The 26,144-nt window shown below is 47.3% G+C and overlaps 1 protein-coding gene across 6 annotated transcripts in view; it reads right to left on the reverse strand.

The window, feature by feature from the left end:
- Window positions 1–26,144, reverse strand: part of neto1l (neuropilin (NRP) and tolloid (TLL)-like 1, like) — a 74,057-nt gene that overhangs the window by 6,042 nt on the left and 41,871 nt on the right. For all 6 annotated transcript variants that reach the window (XR_013132426.1, XM_077012838.1, XM_077012835.1 and 3 more), the window contains exons 5-9: window positions 13,764–13,805; window positions 12,842–12,969; window positions 5,001–5,229; window positions 1,661–1,774; window positions 202–808 (exon numbers count right to left, since the gene is read on the reverse strand). Coding sequence is in view for 5 of the 6 variants with exons in the window: in XM_077012838.1 (XP_076868953.1) it covers window positions 202–808; window positions 1,661–1,774; window positions 5,001–5,229; window positions 12,842–12,969; window positions 13,764–13,805 (1,120 nt within the window). In the remaining variant the exon portion in view is untranslated. The remainder of the gene's footprint in view (window positions 1–201; window positions 809–1,660; window positions 1,775–5,000; window positions 5,230–12,841; window positions 12,970–13,763; window positions 13,806–26,144) is intronic.

Here is a 26,144-nt window from a genome sequence, read left to right on the forward strand (position 1 = left end):
AACAAAAGGAAATACAATGTAAGAAGGAAAAAACAGAAAAACCAAAAAAAAACAAAAAACAAAAAAAGCAGTAGAAAAGGGGCTCTAAAAAAGGATCAAAATGAAAGTCGGGGCAAAAGTTAGCTCCACCCCCTCCCCCACCCCATATCCCCCAATGAAAAAGTGACGTTTGGTCTTCATCAAAAATCAATGGCTACTGACCGCTGTACTGCTGTGTCGTGTCTGGTCAGCCTGTGGCTTGTGGTGGGCACCTCCTCCATCTCGTCCTCCAGGTCGCAGGGATCCGGCGCCCCCTGCTGGTAGGTGTGCTTCATGGCTAGGATGCCGCGTCGGGCGACGGGCGGTAGGAGGGGCCTGGCGGGCTGCTGTGGCAGGTCCGTCATGATGGCGGCGGCTGGGGGAGGGGGCGGGGGGGGCGGCGCAGGGGCGTGGGGACTCGGGTTGCCGCGGCTACCCCTGGCGTTGGGCAGCTGGGAGGCGGGGCAGTGGTGCTCGTGCAGGCAGCGAGACGAGGAGCACCGGAGGCGGTGGTAGGTGTCGAAGTCCTCGGCCAGCTCGGCCAGCTCGGCGGAGGCAGCCGTGGCGCTACGTAGCGTGCACAGCTCGTAGTGCGCCGGGCCCTCCTGGAAGACCTCCTGGAAGACCGTGGGGTCAAAGTCATCACGGCGCACTAAGTATTTCTTACGGGGCTGCTTGATCTGCACGACCACGGAGAGCACCAGCAGCACCATGACCACACAGCACGTCACGCCGATGATGCTGCCGTTGGTGTTGTTCAGGTTGTCCAGGAGGCTGGCTTTCCTCTTCTCTGTACGGGAACAGGAATCGAGACGTTATCGCGATCGGGTCATGACACAGGGACATGGAGACGGACAGTGTGGGGAGTGAGTGGGGAAAGAGGCCAAGTTAGCATGTCACCCTGCCAGAAACACCCCATGTGGGTGGGCCCCGTGCGGGCTCAGTGGCTGGACACCACCTCTGAGGATGGAAAAGGGTTCTTACACTCAAGGTTGGACACGGGGCCAAAGCTCTGGCCTTTCACAGCTGGTCAGGAGTGACGCACACTGTCCCTCATGAAGCAGCGCGTCCGGCTGAGGGTCAGACATTCAGCTGACATCTAACTGGAACCAACAGCGCCTCCGTGAGGCAGACGCCTACAAAGGCCCAGCAGCCTGTTAGAAACTGTGGGTTTTTCATATCTGACCTGAATACAGGTATTCTGTGAAATAAATGAGTGTCTGGAGGTGTTATCATTACTTTCACCAGGACACCAGCATGCTGCCTGATCTGTCAGGGTCTCCGTGGTGCTTTTAACGCACAAGTGTTTTCTAGGGAATAAGTTCAGGACATTTATAATGACTGGCTGTTTGGCTTTTTAAATGATTTTTACTATTCTAATATACCCATGAAGAATGCATTTAAATAGCAATATATCACCTTTATTTTTAACAAAGGAAAACACCAGAGAATGCTCTCCAGAACTATCAATCACAGCAAAAAAAAAAAAAAAAGTTTCAACATTTGGCAGAAAACAACCCCCAAACAGCCGCGTCATGTCGGCACTCGGCTCACACTTGAAGGAGGGCAGGTTTGCGCCTGTACGCTCCTGAGACACCCCGGCCGCCCGGGCTGTCAGAGGCGCCTCTGCTCCGCCACTCACCTTTACAGTGGTTCTCATCCCAGGGGTAGACACAGTTCTGCACGCCATTGCACACCAGGGAGTTGTTGATGCACATGTTACTGTGACAGAAGAAGGTGTCTGCCTCACAGGGGGCTACAAGAGGAACGGGAAAAAAAACACTTTAATCCCACCATGCTGATCTGCTGTGGGTGAACACGTCTCTGAACACACCTCATGACGACTGCGTTAGCCGTCCGAGTTGTGGACGTGAATTTTAATCCGGTTCTTCTGATGTATATGAAAGTACTGAATTTTGAACCTGAGATCAAAAATAATTTTAAATCCTAAATCTGGAAACCGTGTAATTTCTTCTTGTACGCCTCGCTGCTGTAATTAGAGTCGCTGTTAATCGTCGCTGTGACTTTCATACAAGTGCGTCTGTACCTCCCATACATGTGTGAGCCACGCCCACTCATTATGCACGTCTCTCCTTGATATATTGTAATGAACTTTATTTATTAGACACATTTAATTCCAAATTGTTTAGATGGGGTTTAGAAAAAGGGGGCTTTACTGAAAACCTGAAAACATCAAGGCTGTAGTAAATTATGCCGTTGAGGTTTTGATGTTAATATTCCCCAGATGTTGAGGTTTTGATGTTAATATTCCCCAGATGTTGACGTGTTATTCCCCAGTTGATTCCTGATGAATATCACCAGTATGAATGAGGATGATTCATCACTCTCTGTCCTTAATAGTACCTAGTGTCATGGTGGTGCAGTACCTCTCTCGACCACCAGATGGCCACCACTTCACTTGCTCTGCTCAAAATGCAAAACTAGGAGTTTATTAATAGCTCATTTACTCCAGTCCCCAGAGAAATTAATTTGCAATGATCTTATAATATAAGTGGCCTTTGGTTCATGCTTGAATACAGCCTCCTGGAGCACCAGTAGAGTCCCCAGACTAAATGTGTCCATGTCCATCACCAACACGGAGAACCATTACTGTGGTACACAGGAATACAGATATTTGACAACAGACTACAATGTCCAGATCTGATCTGTTTTGCTCTGAGGCCCTGTGAGATTCATTTGCATATCGTATAAGCTTGAGGTGATCAACCGCACTGGTATATGAGAGGAGTCTAAAATTAAATGAAATTAAGTGGCTGGATAATGTGGTCATTGCTGTTTAATATTCATGAAAAGAGGATTAATTATGTGGGAAATATCAGGCTGTGGAATGAGGGAGAGAGGTCAGTGCTGGAGCTCGTCATGGTGAGGAGTAATGAGGACTGGAGACAGCAGAGCAGACCACACGCTTCAGCAACACGAGATGTTCCTCCTCCCCGCTGAGAAAAACCCGTCCACATCAACACACACAGGCGCGACATACACACGCTTCTGTTCAGAACAAACAGGAAAGGTTTGGTTGTGTGTGTGTGTGTGTGTGTGTGTGTGTGTGTGTGTGTGTGTGTGTGTGTGTGTGTGAATAAAGACCCCCTAGAAGTTGCACTGAGTTGCTGAGACAACCTGGTGTGAGTGAGGGGAATAGAGCAGATGCTGGAGATGGGAGGCGGAGCTCCAGCGCTTTATGAATATTATGCGCATTTCTGAAAAGGCGTTAGATAAAAAGACGAATGGTGTGGCGTTTGCATCCGTTACCCTCCGCCCCCACGTTAAATATGCACGCTGGTCGTTGCTTTATGCATAGAGAGCAATCACTCTGTCTACTTTTAGCAGAGCACTATTAATTTTACTATTTACATCTGTATTTTACTATATAAAGTTGTATTTTCTGGTGGGATTAAATTCTGTGATGTTTGGCCCGATATGTCATAATTTATTATTCTATTTTAGTGTTTAAAATATTTTCCTCTGTATAAAAACCTTTGTAATATTATTTGTATTCATTTTATGTTTTATAATTTTTTTATTTCAATGGTTTTTTTTTTCATTCAGATTTAAATGCGCGTTTAAATAACACAATTGAGAGAAACTTATGCAGGGATGTTACCCAGGCAACGGCACATCCTGTGTTCATTCAGTGGATGGGATTTCCACTTCACACTGTTCATAATTACTATCACAGGCACACACTGACGCACTAGTGCACTAGATCACTCCTTCTTCCCCCAAGCAGTGGGTGTGGTCTTAGCATGATGCCTCTGACTCACTAGTGGGCGTGGCTTTAGCAAGGCATTTATGTGTCATCCTTCTCTGCTGGGGAGTTTGGGGCGGGCGTGTGCCACTGTTGCTGTCATGGGGATCATGATTATGTCATGATGTGATGCTATAGGAACAAGCAGGACTAAACATTACCTCCACCTCACTCCACCCCTACCTCACTCTACCCCACCTCACTCTACCTCCGTCTCACTCTACCCCTATTTCACTCTACATCCACCTCACTCTAGCCCTACCTCATTGTAGCCCTGTCTCACTCCACCTCTACCTCACTCTATCCTTACCTCACTCTACCCTTACCTCACTCTACCTGTCTCTCAGAGCCTTCATCTCTGTAGGACGTGGGTGGTCCTGGCCCAGTGAGCCGGTGGTGGGCTCTCCCAGACCCCCAGAAGCAGCTCTGCTCTGAAATGAACAATCCTGGAATTCCCTGCATGAACACCCTAGTGGCTCCCAGAGCAGTGGCTAATGAGAGCATTAACCAGAGAGAGGACACAGAGCTGGCCACTGCTGCCAGAGACAGACAGACGGCTGGCTCACACACCACTGTTTAGCACAACGTGTACCTGCCACAGGTGATGTGTGTGTTGGTGTTGCTCTCCCAGACTTCAGGACAGTGTAACATATACAGTAGTAAAGGACGGAGAGCAGCACCACGAACCACATGAACCTTCAGCAGTCACATTTAACTCACACCCTGCAGAACGTTAGAGGCATCTCAGTGTGTGTGTGTGTGTGTGTGTGTGTGTGTGTGTGTGTGTGTGTGTTTGTGTGTGTGTGTGTGTGTGTAAGTGTGTGTTTATGTGTGTGTGTGTGTGTGTGTGTGTATGTGTGTGTATGTAAGTGTGTGTGTGTGTGTGTGTGTGTGTATGTATGTATGTATGTATGTATGTGTGTGTGTGTGTGTGTGTGTATGTGTGTGTGTGTGTGTGTGTGTGTGTGTGTGTGTGTGTATGTGTGTGTGTGTGTGTGTGTGTGTGTGTGTGTGTGTGTGTGTGTGTGTTTGTGTGTGTGTGTGTGTGTGTGTGTGGGTGTGTGCGTGTATGTATGTATGTATGTATGTATGTATGTGTGTGTGTGTGTGTGTGTGTGTGTGTGTGTGTGTGTGTGTTTGTGTGTGTGTGTGTGTGTGTGTGTGTGTGTGTGTGTGTGTGTGTGTGTGTGTGTGTGTGGGTGTGTGTGTGTCTTACGCTGTCTGAATGTGGTGAAGAGGATACGGAAGCGGCTACGGCGGCTGCCCTCGTCGGCCCACATGCGCACCACGCCCAGCGCAGACCCCAGCATCACGTCGTTGGCCACCGTGCTGCAGAACTTGCTCTTCAGGTCTTCCACAGAGCTGCTGCCGTCATACACGGCCACAAAGTTCCTCTTACACTCATTCGAGTTCTGCATCTCATAGTCTAGAAATCGCAAGTAGATCTAAGAGAGAGAGAAAGAGAGAGAGAGAGAGAGGGAGAGAGAGAGAAAGAGAGAGAGAGAGAGAGAGAGAGAGAGAGAGAGAGAGAGAGAGAGAGAGAGAGAGAGAGAGAGTACAACAAGAGCAACGGGGAGCAAAAGAGAGAGTAAGAAGAGGGATCAGAGAGAGAGACAGAGAGAGACAGAGAGAGAGAGACAGTGAGACAGACAGAGAGAGAGAGAGACAGAGACAGAGAGAGACAGAGAGAGAGAGACAGTGAGACAGACAGAGAGAGAGAGAGACAGAGAGAGAGACAGAGAGAAAGACAGAGAGAGAGAGACAGTGAGACAGACAGAGAGAGAGAGAGACAGAGAGAGACAGAGACACAGAGAGAGACAGAGAGAGAGAGAGAGAGACAGACAGAGAGAGAGGGACAGAGAGAGAGAGAGAGACACACACAGAGAGAGACAGGGAGAGACAGAGAGAGAGACACATTATTATTAATGTGTTATTATACACATTATTATACACATTATTATTATTATTATTATTATTATTATTATTTTCTAATATTGCTTTGGCAACAGTTGTTATTTACAATTCATGCCAATAAAGCCATTTGAATTTGAATTAGAATTTGAGACAGAGAGAGAGAGAGACAGAGAGAGAGAGAGACACAGAGAGAGACCTTTCCAACACATACTGCAGCAGAGTATGACTCCACACAGATGGTCAAGGTTATTAATAAAACCTTTTTAAAAGTTTTCTGCATTTACACTGTACAAAGTGTCATCTCATTCATGACACCTGTTACAGCTAACGACACCAGTTAAAGCTACACAACAACAGTTACAGGTCTACACGACACCAGTCACAGTTACGCAACACCAGTTACAGTTACACCACACCAGTTACAGTCACACCACACCAGTTACAGTCACATAACACCAGTTACAGTTACACCACACCAGTTACAGTTACACCACACCAGTTACAGTCACACGACACCAGTTACAGTCACATAACACCAGTTACAGTTACACCACACCAGTTACAGTCACATAACACCAGTTACAGTTACACCACACCAGTTACAGTTACACCACACCACTTATGGTTGCACCACACCAATTACATGTACATGGCACCAGTTACAGTTAAACAACATCAGTTACTTGTAAATAGTTTACAGCTGTATATATTATCAACATATCTGTCACCGTAGCGACCCTTTCATTTCAGCAGAGAAGGAGATCTCAATAATGAGACGGTGTCAGTAAAGCCAGCACAGCCACTCACACAGCCAGACGGCGTCAGACTGTCACCCAGCACAGACATCCAGTCCAAACAAGACACATTCACCTCAGAGTGTCTGTGTGTTTCTCATGACCGTGCGGCTGAAATCATGACTCCTCTCTGCATCTCCACTCACACTGCCACCGCCCATGAGGGGTTATTATCGCCACATTTAACGTGCCAATCAAAATGCAGTGCATGCATGGGTCTCTCACTTGCCTCCTGGGAAATGAAGTTTTTGACACCAACAGGCATGCTGTGCTTTGGTCCTGACCGCGCTGTCAACAGGAGCACAGCACCTCAGACACACGTGTCACATGACACAGCTACAACAGTCCAGAAGGACTTGTTATGGACATACACACACCGCCAGTGCGTCCGGAACTGCGCCCCCACATACTGTCCATCATTTCTAATGGTGTGGAGAGCTCCGCCTCTCAGAGAGCCCTGCCCTTCCCTGTCCTGACACCATCACTGTATCATCACACTCATTAACATAAGTGGGCGGAGCACGCATATTAAAATAGATCAGATGATGATGTAAGAAGATAAGCAGTGAGTAAAGGTCAGACCCCCGGTGGGAATATTCATAGAATAGAATATTAATTTCTTCAATGCTCTAAACACAGAGGGTTTAAATCTCCAGCAGGAAAGTCACCAACGAAAAAAAAGAACAAAAATGTTTCTATTTGCAGGTAAAGAAGCCAATGATATGCGTCTGAAATTTAGTAAATAGTAGATTGCTTGAAGTTATGAATCTGAGAGTTCCCTGAACTCAAAGATGTACACCAAAAATGCATTTAAAGTAAACACATTTCATTAAACATTGTAAGTTCTGCTGTAGCTGGAAATGATAAAGAAAAACACTGGTAAGAGATATTATGTAAGGTTCCTTCTGTGACAATGTGACATTAGTAATAAAAAAGTAATGAAAATGTCACACTTGCACCTTTACACTTGCACAGCTCCAGGGTGAAAGGTTATAGTTTCACACGCTCACGTGTGCACAGCTCCAGGGTGAAAGGTTATAGTTTCACACACTCACGTGTGCACAGCTTCAGGGTGAAAGGTTATAGTTCCACACACTCACGTGTGCACAGCTCCAGGGAGAAAGGTTATAGTTTCACACACTCACGTGTGCACAGCTTCAGGGTTAAAGGTTATAGTTCCACACGCTCACGTGTGCACAGCTCCAGGGTGAAAGGTTATAGTTCCACACGCTCACATGTGCACAGCTCCAGGGTGAAAGGTTATAGTTCCACACGCACACGTGTGCACAGCTCCAGGGTGAAAGGTTATACTTCCACACGCACACGTGTGCACAGCTTCAGGGTGACTACCACTACAGCATGGATGTATTCATTAACCTTTACTGTAGCCAGCAAATTGCCCCATGTAACTATAGATTCCACTTTATATAATCACTACATAGAATCATGTTAATCTCATTCACAAAGATTAGTCAGGGTCTGTGAATGCACTCATGTTGGTATGATGTGTTATGGTATCAGCATCGCAAGTAGATCCTGACCTCCTGTCTGGTCCGTGCCGGGTGTGTTCAGACAAAACAAACAGCTGGTCTAACATCAGAAACTGCGTTAGACCACAGAGAAATTGAAAGAACGCAGAAGGGTCAAAGACCCAAACCAACAATTACTGATCACCATGATCTAAATAGTAATACCAGCAATACTAGAGGTTCATTCATACCAAGTGCATACCAAATGTAACAAAAGTGTGAAAGGCTTATTAAAACATAATAACATACCTCAAAAACATTCCCTTTCTTAAAGAGGAACACACACTCTACAGCCGGTCAACAGATGTCTTACTATAAAAAATGAATCCCAGTGTCCCAGAGTCCAGAACATTCCAGAGAAATCTCTAGACAAAAAATCCCATTCTCTAGAGAAAGCTTTAGAAAAAACCCATTCTCTAGAAAAAGCTCTTCATGGACTTCAAACTCCAGTACCCAGGGATTCTTTTCCTCTTTGACCCTAGTAAACAGGAGTCCACTTGGGCATCCTTCCACAAATCACCACCTGACACCCTTGATTAAAGCTGTCCATATACTGTCCACATACCGCACACATACAGGAACTCCTTGACTTTCCCTTGAACATTTTAATAGGAGAATCCATGGAATCGGTGTTAGCTTCAGAAATCGTGGTGTAACCCGAATCTTCTGGATGGAGTCCAGCCCGTGCACCTTCACGCTGGAGGCTCTACCGTGGCTGCTTGAGGAGACTGTAATTAGCCTTCTCGTGTGCTGCTTCCCCAATCGTTCGTTTGTTCTCCACCACTGCGCTGGAATTCATGTTCAGAATGAACTTGTCATTGAGGCAGCAGAGCGAGTGAACTGTCTCAGTGTGTTCGGGGAGGATGTGAGGGGCTGTTATCTCTTTGGGGGGTGTGTGTGCATGTGTGTGTGTGTGTGTGTGTGCATGTGTGTGTGTGTGTGTGTGTGTGTGTGTGTGTGTGTGTGTGTGTGTGTGTGTGTGGTGGAGCTATCTCTGTGCTGTATGTATGTTTGTATGTATAGGGTGTTATCTCTTGGTATGTTGTTGTCTCTGTGGGCTGTAGGTGTGTAAATGGAGGGTTTGGGACGAATGTGTGTGTGTGTGTGTGTGTGTGTGTGTGTGTCTGTCTGTCTGTCTGTCTGTCTATCTTATCTTATAGTTATTTTGGTGAGGTGTGTGTGGGTGTGGAATCATTTCTTTGAGCTCTCTGTGTTGGGGTACAGTTATTCATTTGAAGTGTGCAGCAGGGTGGAGTTATCCCTTTGAGGTGTGCATGAGGGTGGAGTTATCCCTGTGTGTGTGTGTGTTTGTGTGTGCCTGTAAGTGTGTGTGTGTTTGTGTGTGCCTGTGTGCGTGTATGTGTGTGTGTGTGTGTGTCTCTGTGTGTGTGCCTGTGTGTGTGTTTGTGTGTGCCTGTATGTGTGTGTGTGGATGTGTGTGTGTGTGTGTGTGTGTGTGTGTGTGTGTGTGTGTGTGTGTGTGTGTGTGTTTGGTGTCTCTGGGACATGTGCACGTACATTCAGCATGATGCTCACTCCCCTCCTGTGCTGACTGATCTGATACCAGACGATGAATTAAAAGTCCAATCCTCCAGTAGCAGGCCCCCGGCTGCAGACCCCCAGTAGCAGACCCCCAGCTGTAGACCCCCAGCTGCAGATCCCCAGTAGCAGAGCCCCAGCTGCAGACCCCCAGCTGTAGACCCCCAGCTGCAGACCCCCAGCTGTAGACCCCCAGCTGCAGACCCCCAGTAGCAGATCCCCAGTAGCAGACCCCCAGCTGCAGACCCCCAGCAGCAGACCCCCAGCTACAGACCCCCAGCAGCAGACCCCCAGCTACAGACCCCCAGTAGCAGACCCCCAGCTGTAGACCCCCAGCTGCAGACCCCCAGCTGTAGACCCCCGGCTGCAGACCCCCAGCTGCAGACCCCCAGTGGCCTGCAGCCCTGGTGAAGAGTCTGCCTGACAGGCCTGGTGTATGGTGCAGCTTGCATGCTCCTGGGCCTAATTGGTGAAGAAATATGAGGCCCTCAGAGAGCAGACGATGGGACAGCTATTTGAACAGTGCTCTGATCTGATTACAGGCAACACAGACTCCCCTGCCATCTGTGCTCATAGCAAACATTCCTACGAGGCAGTCAGAGAAGCCAGAAATACGATTGATTTAAAGCCATTTACAGAATTAACTCTGCCTACCCAAAATGAGGATACCTGATATATGTGGCAACCCTGCTCTAAAACACAATTAAACTCTCACGGTAAGAGGCATTCATAATGGACCTTCCAATCACTTATGGGCCATTTAAAAGTATTAATACACCAGAGAGTATTAATACTCCAGCCAGTACCCTGTCATGTAATCTGCTAAATGGAACTAGATTAATAGGGAGTTTAAATAGGGGAGTTAAGCACACTGAATGTAAAGTCACAGAAGCGGAGTGTTTCCCAGCACAGTTCTGAGCTGTGTTTGAGCCTGTGTGCACACAGTTAAGAGCAGGTTAGCTCTGTCAGAGAGGCTGGTCTGGGGGACGCAGGCACACATGCTTTCATTTGCTCCTTTGCAAGGACATCAGATAGCATGGAAATCAACGGGCAAGGCAGTAAATCACATTAGACCCAAATATTCCCAGGGCGTAATAACTGGGCTCTGTGTCCTGGAGCAGAGACGTGGAAGATGGTTCCAAGGTGAGACGGCACAGTGGTGTGGACACACACACACACACACACACACACACACACACCCACACACACACACATACACACACACACACACAAAAATGGTTCTCAGGCAGAACTCTCTCTCTCTCACACACACACACACACACACACACACACACACACACACAAAGAAAATGGTTCTCAGGTAGGATAGCCGAGTGGACACACACGCACACATACACACGTGCACACACACACACACACGCAGACACACACGCGCGCATACAATACACACACACACAAACACGGAAATTGGTTCTCAGGCAGGATATCCCAGTGGTATGGACACACAATTTACACACACACATGCACACACACACACACGCTTGCACACACACACACGGAAAACTGTTCTCAGGCAGGATTGCCCAATGGTGTAGACATACAAGCACACTCACACATGCACACACACACACACACACACACACACACACACACACACACACACACACACACACACACACATACACGGAAAATGGTTCTCAGGCAGAACTCTCACACACACACACATACATACACACACACACACACACACACACACACACACACACACACACACACACACACACAGAGAAAATGGTTCTCAGGCAGAACTCACACACACTCACACACACCCACACACACACACACACACACACATACACACACACACACAGAAAATGGTTCTCAGGTAGGATAGCCCATTGGTATGGACACACGCGCACTCATACACACGCGCACATACACACACACACGCAGTCACACACACACACACACACACACACACACACACACACACACACACACACACACACACACACACACACACACACACACACACACACACACACACAAACACGGAAATTGGTTCTCAGGCAGGATCTCCCAGTGGTATGGACACACAATTCACACACACACATGCACACACACACACATGCGTGCACACACACATGCGTACACACACACACACACACACACACACACACACACACACACACAGAAAACTGTTCTCAGGCAGGATTGCCCAATGGTGTAGACAAACAAGCACACTCACACACGCACACTCACAAACACACACACACACACACACACACACACACACACACACACACACACACACACACACACACACACACACACACACACACACACACACGGAAAACAGGTTCTCAGGCAGGATAGCCCACTGGTGTGGAGAAGCAGACTGGAGCTGGAGTCTTTGGTAATGAATAAATGAATATTGATAAGATGGGTGGTTATCTTGGTAATGTATGACAGTGTGGTGATTTTTTCATGCAAATGACATTTTAGATAGATAGATAGATAGATAGATAGATAGATAGATAGATAGATAGATAGATAGATAGATAGATAGATAGATAGCTCCTGTGGTGTGTGCACGTGTGTGTCTGTGTGTATCCATGCTCCTATGTGTGACTACCATATCTGTGTGTATCCTTGTTCCTGTGTGTGTGTGTGTGTGTGTGTGTGTGTGTGTGTGTGTGTGTGTCCATACTCCTGTGTGTGTCTTGTTGATGTAATGAGCAGTTCAATCATCTTATAAGAGTACCTGCTGCCCGTTTAGTTAAACTGTATCTGAGATTTAGTACTTCATGGTCTGAAACACCTGTCCAAACACCTGTAAAAACATCTGTCCAAACTGTCTAAACACCTGTATAAACACCTGTCCAAACACCCGTCTAAATGCCTATCTAAACACCTGTCCAAACAGTCTTAACACCTGTATAAACACCTGTCCAAACACCTGTCTAAACACCTGTTCATCTTCAAAAAGGCCTCAGAGAAAGCACAGAAACACAGGAGTAGTTTACCAAAGCTGTGGATGAGGAGGCACAAATGAAGTGGGTCTAGAGTAGGGGGACAGGACATGGAGCACAGGACATGGGACACGGGTTAGACCGGCATGACGGGCAAGAAGTGCAGATGGGCAAAAAGGCAGGGCTATCTTATTCCATGAACGTCTTCCTTGGAAACAGTGCTGATTAAAACATAATCCTGCCCCCAGTTAAAACAATCCTGCCCCCAGGTAAACATAATCTTGCCCCAGGTAAACCAATCCTGCCCTCAGGATCAAAACGCCAGTGCTCACTCCACTGCTCACTCACCTTGGAGCTGGGAGGCGCTCGGACGAACCACCTGCAGTCCACCGCCTCCGTCGGGGAGGCCCTGCCCTCTCTGGTGATCTGCTGTGATTCGATAATGCCTTCGGGTCCACCCATCTCAAATTCACAAACTGTAGACTCACACACACATACATACACACATGGAGGGGAGAGAGATTGTCAGAGAGACAGAGAGGGAGAGGGAGAGAGAGAGAGTGAGAGAGACAGACAGGGGGAGAGAGAGAGGGAAAAAGATAGAAAAGGGAGATGGAGAGAGAGAAAAAGAGATGGGGAGAGAAATAAAGGGAGAGGAGAGAGAAATAGGAAGAGGGAGAAAAAGAGAGGGAGATGGAGAGGAGAGATGTTAGGGCTGAAAATCACAGTGGGTGTCTGCTCTGTATGCTGTGTTGCAATGAGGTTAGTTTGTGTGTGTAAGGGTAGTGTTTGAGAGTAAAGTGTGAGGGTAGTATGTGAGGGTGGTGTGTGAGGGTAGTCTGCATGGGTAGTATGGGTGGTCTGTAAGGGTGGTGTGTGAGTAAGGTGTGTGTGGATAGTGTGTGAGGGTAGTATGTGAGGGTGATGTGTGATGGTAATGTGTGAGGGTCATATGTGAGTGAAATGTGTGAGGTTAGGTGGTGTGTGAGGGTGGTGTGTGAGGAAGGTGTGTGTGTAGTGTGCGAGGCTAGTGTGATGAGTCTAGTGTGTGAGGGTAATGTGTGTGGATAGTGTGCGAGGGTAGTATGTGAGGGTGATGTGTGAGGGTAATGTGTGAGGGTCATATGTGAGTGAAATGTGTGAGGTTAGGTGGTGTGTGAGGGTGGTGTGTGAGGAAGGTGTGTGTGTAGTGTGCGAGGCTAGTGTGATGAGTCTAGTGTGTGAGGGTAATGTGTGTGGATAGTGTGCGAGGGTAGTGTGTGGTACTTACAAGGCAGAGGCTTGGGGACCCCCATGTCTTTAAAATCAGGATCTAAAATCAGAACAAATAACACATTTTGGTACAAAATTAGACTTGAGCACCTGTGTGACATCAGTGTTGTGTCTTGGGCTGACACAATCCTGTTTTACCGTCGTAATTTGCTAAACTGAAGCACAAGGGGAGGACAGGGAGGACCTAATGAAGCATGTAACAGGATGGAGGAATTCAGTCCATTAATTATGGTAATTAAAAAGCAATTCGTTAAATTGGTTGTAGTTGTCCAAGTAAGGAATCTTTCCCCCTGGCATTCTCTTTCTTCGCAAGAGTCCTCAGTACACCGTCTCTCAGGTAATGTGTGTATGCTGTGTCTCAGGTATGATGTGTAAGGTGTGCCTCAGGTATAGTGTGCAAGGTGTGTCTCAGGTATAGTGTGTAAGGTGTGTAAGGTATTGTAAGTTGTGTGTAGTGTGTAAGGTATAGTGTGTCAGATATTACACATCATACCTGACACACTATACCTTACAGTCTAAAGACTGTTTACACTATCTAATAAAGTCTGTTTACACTAACCTCTAAAGTCTCCTGTTACAGAACCATGTTGTGTTACAGTTTTTGCAGCTGCTAAGACCCAAAAAGTGGTTCTTATAGCACAATTTTTAAAAAAACTAACTCATGTTGCCTATCTATTGACCTGGGGTGAGTTTCCCAAAACGTTCTTAGCGCTAAGTACTTCGTAACCTCGTTCTTACGTACGAGGTTAAGAAGTACTTAGCGCTAAGAACGTTTTGGGAAACTCACCCCTGGTGTGTTAAACCTTAAGCACACAACATTCAAAACTGAAATCCAGGTGTTTCTTTTGGAAAACACTGCCACCAATTGCTACACTCACCTACCAATATCCATACTCAGATCTCACACGTTACAACTAATATTTACAAATCTTTAGACATCAAAGCCTAATCCCTATAAAGAGGCCACACGTTGCAAATCTTGGTTTGCACATCAATGGAGTCCAATACTGCATAGACATGACGATGAAGAGTAAGAGAATGAGGAAGAGGATGAGCAACCATAACGGATGAAATCAGAGTCACTCTGGTTGACCAAGTTGTCAAGCATGCACTGGGTTTTCTGGAGGCAAAGGCTCCAACCTTATCTGTGCTGCTACACTGTAGTATCATCCAGACATTTCAAAATGAGAATAGATAAGTAGACCTATCCTCTATACATACTACATGAAAGTACTATGAAAGTCTAATCATCTGATATTTGTGTGTAGCGTTTAGGTGCAAAAAGAGTTGCAAGAGATTTCGTTGAAGTGTGTGCTTTTTCCAAAAGTGTGAGACGTTTTGCCTGTTGTGTGTGTAGTATTGGCTGCTGTGTGTTAAGTTTTGACAAAAGAGACATAGTTTCAGAAACTGGGTCTTAGCATCTGCAAAAACCTGTAATGTCAAAATGCAGGGATATTGGTATCTTGTGTTCAGTATGGGTACACTACACAGACCTCACATTCAGCTGTAGCAAATAATTATGCAGAGTGAACAAAAAACATTCACAACAGCTCTATAAAAAATGCAGCTGGTATACTGTGTTCTCTATTGATACATCGAGTCTAGCCATATATACTGTCACTGCACTCTTAATTTATTGGTAGATTGCAAAAACATAGTTTGTTTTAAAAAATTAGATGATAAGGTGCACGCATTGAATTTTGAGGAGAATATTCATGATTGTGAAGTTGATGCTTTTAGATTTGCTTGCAAAATGTGAGCTTACTAAATGTGTGTAAGGTGTTGAGAATGTGTGTAAGGTGTTGAGAATGTGTGTAAGGTGAGGAGAATGTGTGTAAGGTGAGGAAAATATGTGTAAGGTGAGGAGAATGTGTGTAAGGTGTGAAGAATGTGTGTAAGGTGTTGAGAATGTGTGTAAGGTGAGGAGAATGTGTGTAAGGTGAGGAGAATGTGTGTAAGGTGAGGAAAATATGTGTAAGGTGTGAAGAATGTGTTCAGGCATGTCAGAGATACGAGGCTTACAAGCTGAAATGTGTGAAAGCAGGTAAAAACAAAAACAGTAAATCAGTGAATGAAGAGCTCGACTGCTAATGAGGCTAACAATACATGGATGCTAGCAGCTCCAATTAGCATATTATAATTTGCATAATTCAAATTGGCAGTTGTCCACTTTCATTTGTTTTTGGCAGTGCAGTATCCTGTCATTGGACATGACGCATGTGCTTTGGCATATACAGAAGACAAATATGGCAGGATTTTTACAGCAGGTTGTTAGCTGGCTAGAGCCTCTCAACTCTCTCTCTATCTATCACACACACACACATACACACACACACACACACACACACACACACACACACACACACACACACACACACACACACACACACACACACACACACACACACACACACACACACACACACACATAATAACATATTGATTTCGGGGGAAGATACTTGGCTTATCCCTCTGTCAGTTCCTGTCTCCCCAGTGCAGTGATGCAGCCCACCATGAGTCTGTGTGTGGTTGTGAGAATGCGTTCATTGCTGCTGCCCACCACATCCTCCTCTTACAGCTGCAGTGGTCTGGAAGGGCCAGAGAACAGTAGGTGCGGGCCTGCACGAGCACCCAAACGACTGACCTGGAGTCAGCTGCGTCTAACCCTAGTAAGACCTGCACATTGGGAGTGATTCTAGATCCTGCTGATGGGAGATCATTCTAGATCCTGCTCCTGTGGGATCAGGGTCATGAGGGATCCTTCTAGATCCTTCTCTACAACAGAGGAGCTGCTGTGCTCCAGTAGTGATGAACTTGGGAAGCCAGTGTGTTTCTGGAATGGGAATGATTGTGCAGAACACTTCGCCCAAGCTTCTCGGCTGAACACGAATCCCTCAGATAATTCCCGTCAGGTTGCCATCTGGTCCTCGTCCTAACCAGCCACGGAGCAGGAATAATGAAAGAATGATAACACGGAACAAGGGTGATATTAGAGAATGACATTACAGGAACAAGGGTGAACGAGGAGGAAGAGAGTGTGTGTGAGAGAGAGGGAGAAAGATAGAGAGGGAAGGGGGAGGGAGAGAGATGGGGGGGCAGAGAGAGAGGAAAAAGAAAATTGCTGTTCACTGCCAGTTATAAGATGAGATGTGTGAGAAGAGGATTTCGGTCAAGGGTGTGGAAATGGGAGACCTCTGGCATTTATGATCCCAACCAGCCCCAGAGCCCTGGAGCTCTCCCTCAACTGCTGAACACTAGAGAGTATTCACCGAATGCTGAACACTGAATGCTGAATACTAATTACTGAACAGTGAATGCTGAATGCAGATTCTTGTGGCATGTGGGAAATCCAGCCTGAACAACACAGGGCCTGGCTTCACCTCATCACAACATGCTATGACTCGATAATAATATATGCTTACAGAACACGCCTACAGAACACACCTACAGAACACGCCTACAGTACACTCCTACAGAACACACCTACAGAACACACCTACAGAACACACCTACAGTACACGCCTACAGAACACACCTACAGTACACGCCTACAGAACACACCTACAGAACACACCTACAGTACACACCTACAGAACACACCTACAGTACACACCTACAGTACACACCTACAGAACACACCTACAGAACACACCTACAGAACACAGAAAATTTGCAGAAAATTGTACTTTAGTTGTATATTTTCTAAATGCTTCTCTCTTTCTTTCTCTCTCTGTTTGTGCACACACTCAGTTCATTAGTCTCACCCTCTGCTCTGATGTTGCCTCGTGTGTGTGTTCCTGTGTTCTCTAATGGTCTTGTGTGAGTAGCTCTGACCCTGTGTACGTGTTGGGCGGTGAGCAGGTGGAGAGTTGAGGTTTGAACCTCCTGCTCCCTGTGCTGGAGCTCAGAGACCAGCAGTTAAACCAGCAGGCCGGAGCTGCCCGTCATGGCCAGAGTGAGCCAGCCAGCGTGCACAGCCACAGGAGATTCCACATTACAATAAGCCAATATGACCCGCGCTTGAATCAATACAGTCGGTGTAAAGAGGAAAGAGTGTGGGTGTGTGTGGGCGTTTGTGAGAGAGATGAGGGTATGTGAATGTGTGTGCTAGCGTATATGCTTGTGTGTGTATCTGTTCATACAGTGTGTGTGTGGAAGCACACTGTGGCAGTGTGGCCTCATTAAGAACACCATTTGGGTGGTGACACATTTTTGCTTCTGTTTTAGAATCGATAGACTGGAGTGCTAGTGCACAGGTGTGCCCGTGAACTCACACCTACACTAGTGCACAGGTGTGCCCATAAACTCACACCTACACTAGTGCACAGGTGTGCCCATGAACTCACATCTACACTAGTACATAGGTGTGCCTGCATACACATACCAAACTAGCACACAGTTGCTTGCATACACACACCTACACTATTGCACAGGTTTCTATGTGCACACACACACGTGTGTGTGTGTGTGTGTGTGTGTGTGTGTGTGTGTGTGTATATGAGAGAGAGGGGGAGCAGGAGTGTGAAAATCAAAATCAAAGTGGCAGCTGGTTAATGAAAAAGGGCCCTTGGGGTCATGAGAGCTGGTTCCTCTGCAGATTTATGGAAGGGGTTTAGCGTGGCTTAACCCAGGGCACTCAGATCTCCTGCCTGGCTGTTGGGAGGAACCTGTGTGCTGTAGGGTCAGGACAGAGAAGGGACGAGGCGGCCCAGGCCGTCAGGGACGCAGCGTGACCACAGCTGCTGTGTGTAATTCTCCCCGCAGAGATTCCTACAACACACATGTACGAACTCAATCAAAAGGGAGAACCCAGTCATGGCTCATGGCTCATATGGCTCAGTCGAGGGAAGAGTCACTCACGAGACAAACTGAGATCCAGTACCTGTAACACAGGTGTGCATCTCTCCAGCGGGAGACAGAAGAATGGAAAATTGACATGGTGAGTTGATGTGACTAATAGCAAAGGCACAGCGTAAAGGGTCTGACAACAGTTTGGGCAGTCATGGCCTGGTGGTAGGGAACTGGTCTTGTGACCGGAGGGTCGTGGGTTCGATTCCCAGACAGGCCATGACTGAGGTGCACTTGAGCAGGGCACCTAACCCCAACTGCTCCCCGGGCGCCGGGCTAGGGCTGCTCACTGCTCTGGGCACGTGTGCACCACAGACCCCTAGTAATCACTAGTGTGTGTGTGTGTGTGTGTTCTGACTGCACAGATGGGTTAAAAGCGGAGGACAAATTTCGATTGGGGTGTAAAAATCACAATTGACAAAATATGGCACATTTCATTTAATTGTGTTTGTGTATTTGCGTGTTTTTGTTTTGTGTATGTTTATGTTCACGTTTGTGTGCATGTGTGCACATTCTTGTGTGTGTCCTATGCATACTACCAGTCAAAAGTATAGACATACCTACTCTGACCATTTTTATAAGATACAAAATCAATGAAATAGCATGTTATGATGCTGTAATAAACAAAAATCTAACTTACATAATAAATTCTTTGAAGTAACTATCCTATATTTTGATGATACTCTTGATGTTCTTTTCTCCAGCTTCATGAAGCAGCACCTATGATGCCTGAAGTCCTGAAGACATTCTCACATATACAGAGCACTTCTGGAGTGAGGAACTAAAGTTCTGACATGAACTTCTGAGGGTGCATTTAAAATTGTTTGTGTGTTTTGAGAATGAATTAATATTTAATTTGGAATGCCTTTCCCAATATATTGTCACGTAGGGCTACGCCCCCCTCTCCCCGCTGTCACTCCAATGTCTGTTCCTCGTGTTTTCTGTTATTCCTTGCCCATTAGTCCCGCCCCGTCATCATTGTTAGCACCTGTCCCTAGTTTAGTTCCGTGTTCTTATAGTCCCTGTATTTCCCCTGTCTGGTTGTCGGTTGTTTTGTCTACCAGTCGGCTTATGCTTTGTTCCTCCCTGTTCGCTGTTTTACGTGAGTCTGCTCTGTGTTTCTGTTACCCGTTCCGTGTTTCCCCGTTGTGTTGAGTCCAGTCTTGAAATGCCCATTTACCTGTCTAATCTGGATGGCTCTCCCGTTGTGACCCCTGCCAGCTACTTCAACTACGAATATGGAATGCCCTGTAATAAATCTCGCTCTTCTCAGCGTTTGTGTCCGCCTCCATGCTCTGCGCCACGCAGAACGTTACATAACAACCGACCTAACAAGGACACAGCGAGAGAGCGAGACTCTGGTAAGTTCAATCGCTGTAATGAGATGTTGGCTGGTTTAATTCGGTTCGACTCTCCGGTATTACAGCGCGAACAAACCAGAGACAGGAATTCCCCTTGAGCTGTGGGTACAGGGGAGTCTCGTCGCCGTAAAAACAAGGCGAAATCACTTTCGGTTTCTGGCTTTAGCGACGAGCTCCCTGATAAGTGCTACGTGTCTGCCCGACTCGACACACGCTACAGGGAGGAGCAGCCTGTAGCGCGAGACTCGGGCAGACGGAATGAATGTGCAGACGAGCGTTGGCTTGGCTCTCGGTTGGCTTTCAAAAGCCATTGTGAGCTCCCGATACCTCCGACGAGGCGGAGTCACAATGAAAGCCACCGAGAGGCAGTTGTGTCTGTATGTTCTTCCAGGCGCAGACCAGACCGGGGAAGGAGGAAGACCACGCCCCCGGTTCAGAGCCCCGCCGCCACAACGCATGAGGTCATCACTTACCCTGAGGAGCTCCTCCCTCCTTCGATCCTGCCAGCCTCTCCCATAGAGACGCTTAAGAAATTTTTGGGGGGGAGTAGTGGCCGGCTCGGACCCCCGATGACGTCAGTATGGCGGTCCCGCCCCCCGGTGACGTCAGTATGGCGGTCCCGCCCCCCGGTGACGTCAGTAAGGCGGTTCCGCCCCCCGAGGACGTCAGCCCGGTGGTTCCGCCCCCCGAGGACGTCAGCCCGGTGGTTCCGCCCCCCGAGGACATCAGCCCGGTGGCTCCACCCCCCGAGGACGTCAGCCCGGTGGCTCCGCCCCCGAGGACGTCATCCTGGCAGCTCCCCCCCCGAGGACGTCTAGTCCACGCCGGTTCCTGTCCCCGCTGCCCGTCGGCAGTCCACGCCGGTTCCTGTCCCCGCGACCCAGGAGGGGTCGTCCACGCCGGTTCCTGTCCCCGCTGCCCGTCGGCAGTCCACGCCGGTTCCTGTCCCCGCGACCCAGGAGGGGTCGTCCACGCCGGTTCCTGTCCCCGCGACCCAGGAGGGGTCGTCCACGCCGGTTCCTGTCCCCGCTGCCCGTCGGCAGTCCACGCCGGTTCCTGTCCCCGCGACCCGGAGGAGGTCGTCCACGCCGTTTCCTGTCTCCACGACCCAGGAGAGAGACCCTGCCCGTCGGCAGTCCACGCTGTGCTGCCCACGTGTGGGCTGGGACTGAATGTGTTCCCTGCTTTGCCCTGTGATCCTGTCTCGTTTCCCATGTTCCCCTTCCTCCCGTGTCCTGTGCCTGGTTTTGTGTTGGTTCCTGTTCCTGTGTGTGTGCCTGTTCGTGTCCTTGTGCCCGTTCCTGTGTCGGTGTCTGGTGGGGTTGTCTCTGTCCCGGTCCCTGTGTCTGTTCCCCAAGTCGTCACTCACTTTGTTCCAGTCCCGGTCTCTGTTGTCCATAGCGTCTTCGCCTCTGTGTGTGCCTCTGCCCTGTCCCCTGGCCCGTCTCCTGTGTCTGTTCCCAGTCCTGCTCCCGTGCCTCGTCCTGGCCCTGTCCGGTCTCATTGTGTCCCCTGTCCTGCTACACCCCAGCCCAGCTCCTGGCCGGTCTCTGGTTCCCCTGTCTCTGTCCTGCCTCAGTCTCCTTGTCCTGCCTTGCCCGGTCTTGTCTGTCCCGTAGCGTCCTGTCCCGTGTCCCCTGTCCCTCGCCGTGAACCATGGTTTCCTGTCCTGTCCTAGTCTGGTTCCTGTCCTGTCTGCCCTTGCGTGCCCCAGAGTGGCACGCTTTGAGGGGGGGTACTGTCACGTAGGGCTACGCCCCCCTCTCCCCGCTGTCACTCCAATGTCTGTTCCTCGTGTTTTCTGTTATTCCTTGCCCATTAGTCCCGCCCCGTCATCATTGTTAGCACCTGTCCCTAGTTTAGTTCCGTGTTCTTATAGTCCCTGTATTTCCCCTGTCTGGTTGTCGGTTGTTTTGTCTACCAGTCGACTTATGCTTTGTTCCTCCCTGTTCGCTGTTTTACGTGAGTCTGCTCTGTGTTTCTGTTACCCGTTCCGTGTTTCCCCGTTGTGTTGAGTCCAGTCTTGAAATGCCCATTTACCTGTCTAATCTGGATGGCTCTCCCGTTGTGACCCCTGCCAGCTACTTCGACTACGAATATGGAATGCCCTGTAATAAATCTCGCTCTTCTCAGCGTTTGTGTCCGCCTCCATGCTCTGCGCCACGTAGAACGTTACATATATATATTAGTGGTGGGCCGTTAACGGCGGTCGTTAATTTGATACTCTTATCGGGCGATATAAAAATTATCGCCAAACTATGACTTTCAACTTGATAGTTTAGCTCGGCTGTATTCCTAACCAAATTGCACAGTATGGGCGAGAACGAGTTTTCAAACCTGTGATTTACAAATCGTACGTGTTTTTACATGGATGCAGCCACGAAGTCGCCAGGTTTGCTTCATGGAAAATTCATTTTTAGGAACGTAAAGTGTTACCGGAGCGGAGCTCGGAGCGGTCGTTTTCTGCATGGTCCTAGCGCTAGATTCGCTATTTAAATATTTCTTTTTAACCGTTAAAACTGCAGAGGACCAAAAACGGCTTTTGAAAAAGATCCCCCCAAATTACGTCCGTGAGGTTAAATGTACTAAATGTTGGCTTACATTTCAAATATCATGTTTAGCTGAATAAAAATGTTATCAACCCCTTTTAATGTACAGTAGGCTTACAAATTCATGATTAACCGAATAAACCGTTGAACACGAGTAGCCTACATTTTATTGAGCATGTTTTTTTTCTTCAAGTATCAAAGTAGAACAGCTTTCTCAAGCAGTCATTGATGCATTTTGGAAACAGGAGATGGGCCCCTGGTCTAATGCACCCTCTGTATTAATAAACCCTATCTCAAAAACTGACTTTTAGTCATTACTTGGGTAGCACGCATATGAGCCATTTTAATATAGATTAATCTAGATTAATCTAGATTAATTTCAAGATTTCAGTGAGATTAATCTAGATTAAAAAAATTTATCTATGCCCACCCCTAATATATATATATATATATTCTTATCTTATAAACAAAAGTAAGATTAAAGATTTAAATGCCTTTATTACTATTAAGAACATGCATTTAGTCAGATGTGTCCAAACATTTGACTGGTAATGTACGTAAAGATACGGACTCCTCTCAGTACCAGTGAAATGCAAAAGAACACTTCCTGTCATTTCTATATAACAGGGGTCGGCAACTGGCGGACCGCGGTCCGTATCCGGACCCGAACGCAGTCCTGTCCGGACCCAATCTCATTCCTGATTAACTGGATACGGACCCAAAAAAAACATATTTATTCATTTTGACGGGAGAATTAATTTTAAACCGGAGTATTTATTTCAGGGCTATTGAAAAAAACACTCCGTCACGAGTGTTACGTTCACCACCCCAGCTCAGCAACTTACGTTCGCCACCCCCCGGACCTCAGGTGACAGCTATCTGCCAAAATTGGACCGCGGACAAATTTAGTTGAGTACCCCTGCTATATAAGAACATCTAAAAGGTCCATTCACTGACTGACACACCATTTTCCAGAAGTCTTTGTTCTGTTTTAAATACCTCACTAATTAATATCTTCCAAGGTGCTAAACTGATTGATCAAACTAATTAATTACTTCAATAAATTAGAGCTAGACTCAGCTGATAGAGGTCCTAACCCTCCATCTCTGACTGGCAGGCACAAACTCTGGGGTCTTATCATTAATTCCTAACAGAAGACACTTGAGCTTCTCTCTCTCTCTCTCTCTCTCACACACACACACACACCCACCCCCCCCCACACACACCCACACACACACACACACACACACACACACACACACACACACACACACACACAAACTCATGAGGTCATTTGTTTAGCTGTCCCTCACTCCATTCATGCATGCCGTGCACTCTGGGAACAAGTGCCTGTCCGAGTCCTTGTACTAATATACAATGATGCCATGCATGAACAATGCAGTACTTCAATCCATTTAGAGCACAAAACACGCTGTGTTTAGAGAACACTGCACAGAGTGTTTAGAAAACACCACACAATGTGTTTAGACCACACTGCACAGTCTTTAGAAAACGCGAAACAATGTGTTTAGACAACAAAACATGGCGTGTTTAGAAAACAACATATAATATGTTTAGACCACACTGCACAGTGTTTATAAAATGCAAAACAATGTGTTTAGAGAACAAAACACGGTGTGTTTGGAAAACAACACACAATGCGTTTATCAACACCACACAGTGTGTTTAGAAAACACCAACTGTGTGTTTACAGAATGCCAAATGAAAATAAAAATAGAAGGAGTGGAAATGTAGTGGGAGAGAAAGATGAGTTATTCTGAGCCTGACTGATAATATTCTACAATTGGTAGAGTGTTCAGTGTCTTCAGCAGAGAGGGGATCGTTGTTCTGAGCTGCAGGCCAGGACCTCGGGATGTGAAGCTGTGTTCTCTGACTGTGTACACCGCTGTTCTGGACTTAGGGAACCTCGAGCAGTCACTCCCTGAATCAATCAGCAGAAACAGCCTTCACCTTGGGCCCAGGGACAACATCATCATTCCTTTTTTAAATTCCACTAGAAAACATCAGATGGAGAGCGTGTAAAGCACCAGACACGCCCACTCAGTGATTCGAGGTGTTGCTTCAGCTGGCCTAGTATTTATTTCCCTGGAGACCAGGAAGAGCATCGTGGGTGTGGCTTGGAGGAGTGTGGTGGCATGCCTGTTACTGGCCAATAGAATCCATCTCTCACTGTGCTCTGAGCCATCTGATAGGCCGCTGTTTGTTTGTAGGTGTTGCTATTTAAACATCCCTCTTCTCAGCCACAATTAACTCTATTCTCATTCCACCAGTCATGCGATAAATCAACATTACAGTAACGCTAGATCTTTGTCATCACATCAGTTCCACACAGGAGAACAGGAGAAGTGGGAGAGGGGCCAATGCTCAAAAGCATATTGCCAACGGTAATTAAAGTCTTTGATTGAATTTATGAAATTGCTTTTTTGTTTGTCTGATACTGTGAGGAGTCTCTAAATCAGATAGCAAAGCTTATTTTCAGATCCACTGCCTTTAAGCCGCGCTATACGCTGCTGTTTGCAAAGCTGTTCACATTTCTGGTAGATTAGTTTGCCCGAGTAAACCAACAAACTAATAAATGCAGTACAAATACCAAACAGAAGGACTTGAACATTGCTGCAAAGACCTCTGCAGACACTAAGGTCAAGAGGAGGGTGCTACTCCCCCGAGGAACTGGGACACTCCTGGGACACAGCAGCCACTGGACCCTCAGGACCCGCATTGCAAGATCACACTGTGCTGTGTGGAATTTCAGAGAAAAGATAAGGAGCTGGTTGCTGGCGGGAGAGGCTGCAAGCCGGCTTGGGACTGTGCTGAACCTGGAGCTCAAACAGCAGGACGTTCAAGGCAGGCTGTGTGTGCGGAGAAAGAGCACATCACAGGCTTGTCTCACTACGCTGCTCAGCTGGAGTGCCTCCGCTCACTACCACAACCCACAAACTGCTGACGGCGCAGGAAAGGCATCCGCAGGCGGAAAGAAGAAATAACTTCAGCTGAACCTTTAACTTGTGGATTCTTTAGAATTTAACTTCCCTTGTGTTGCATGTGGGTTTCAGAGAGGAGCGTGTGCGTCTCAGAGAGGATTGTGTGTGTGTCTCAGAGAGAAGCATGCATGTCTCGAGAAGAGTGTGCGTGTCTCAGAGAGGAGCGTGTGTGTCTCAGAGAGCAGCGCGTGTGTCTCAGAGAGGAGCGTGTATGTCTCAGAGAGGAGCGTGTGTGTCGCAGAGAGCAACGTGTGTGTCTCAGGGAAGAGCGTGTGTGTCTCAGAGAGGAGTGTGTGTTTCTCAGCTGCGCTCAGTCCTAGGTCTGGCTCTCTGTCCAGAGCTGCCACATTGACTCCAAACCCCTTAGAACTGAATGTATGGCTGCATTAAGAAAATGACATAGGCCACATCCTTAATCTGATGGCAGGCCAAAACGGATATAAGACGCTTAAGGGAGATTTAGAGAACCACCATTACAGCATCTGCATGTCCATTAGACGACCTGCTGTCTCCCCCTGTCTTAAGTGGTTTGGATATTTTAACAGTGGCTTGTGCCAGGTTTATCGCCAAAATTCAAAATACAATACAGTCAAGTATTCCCAAAGAGATAATCTAGGAA

Source organism: Brachyhypopomus gauderio, chromosome 7 (genome assembly GCF_052324685.1).
Source record: "Brachyhypopomus gauderio isolate BG-103 chromosome 7, BGAUD_0.2, whole genome shotgun sequence".
In the NCBI taxonomy this organism is placed as follows: Eukaryota; Metazoa; Chordata; class Actinopteri; order Gymnotiformes; family Hypopomidae; genus Brachyhypopomus; species Brachyhypopomus gauderio.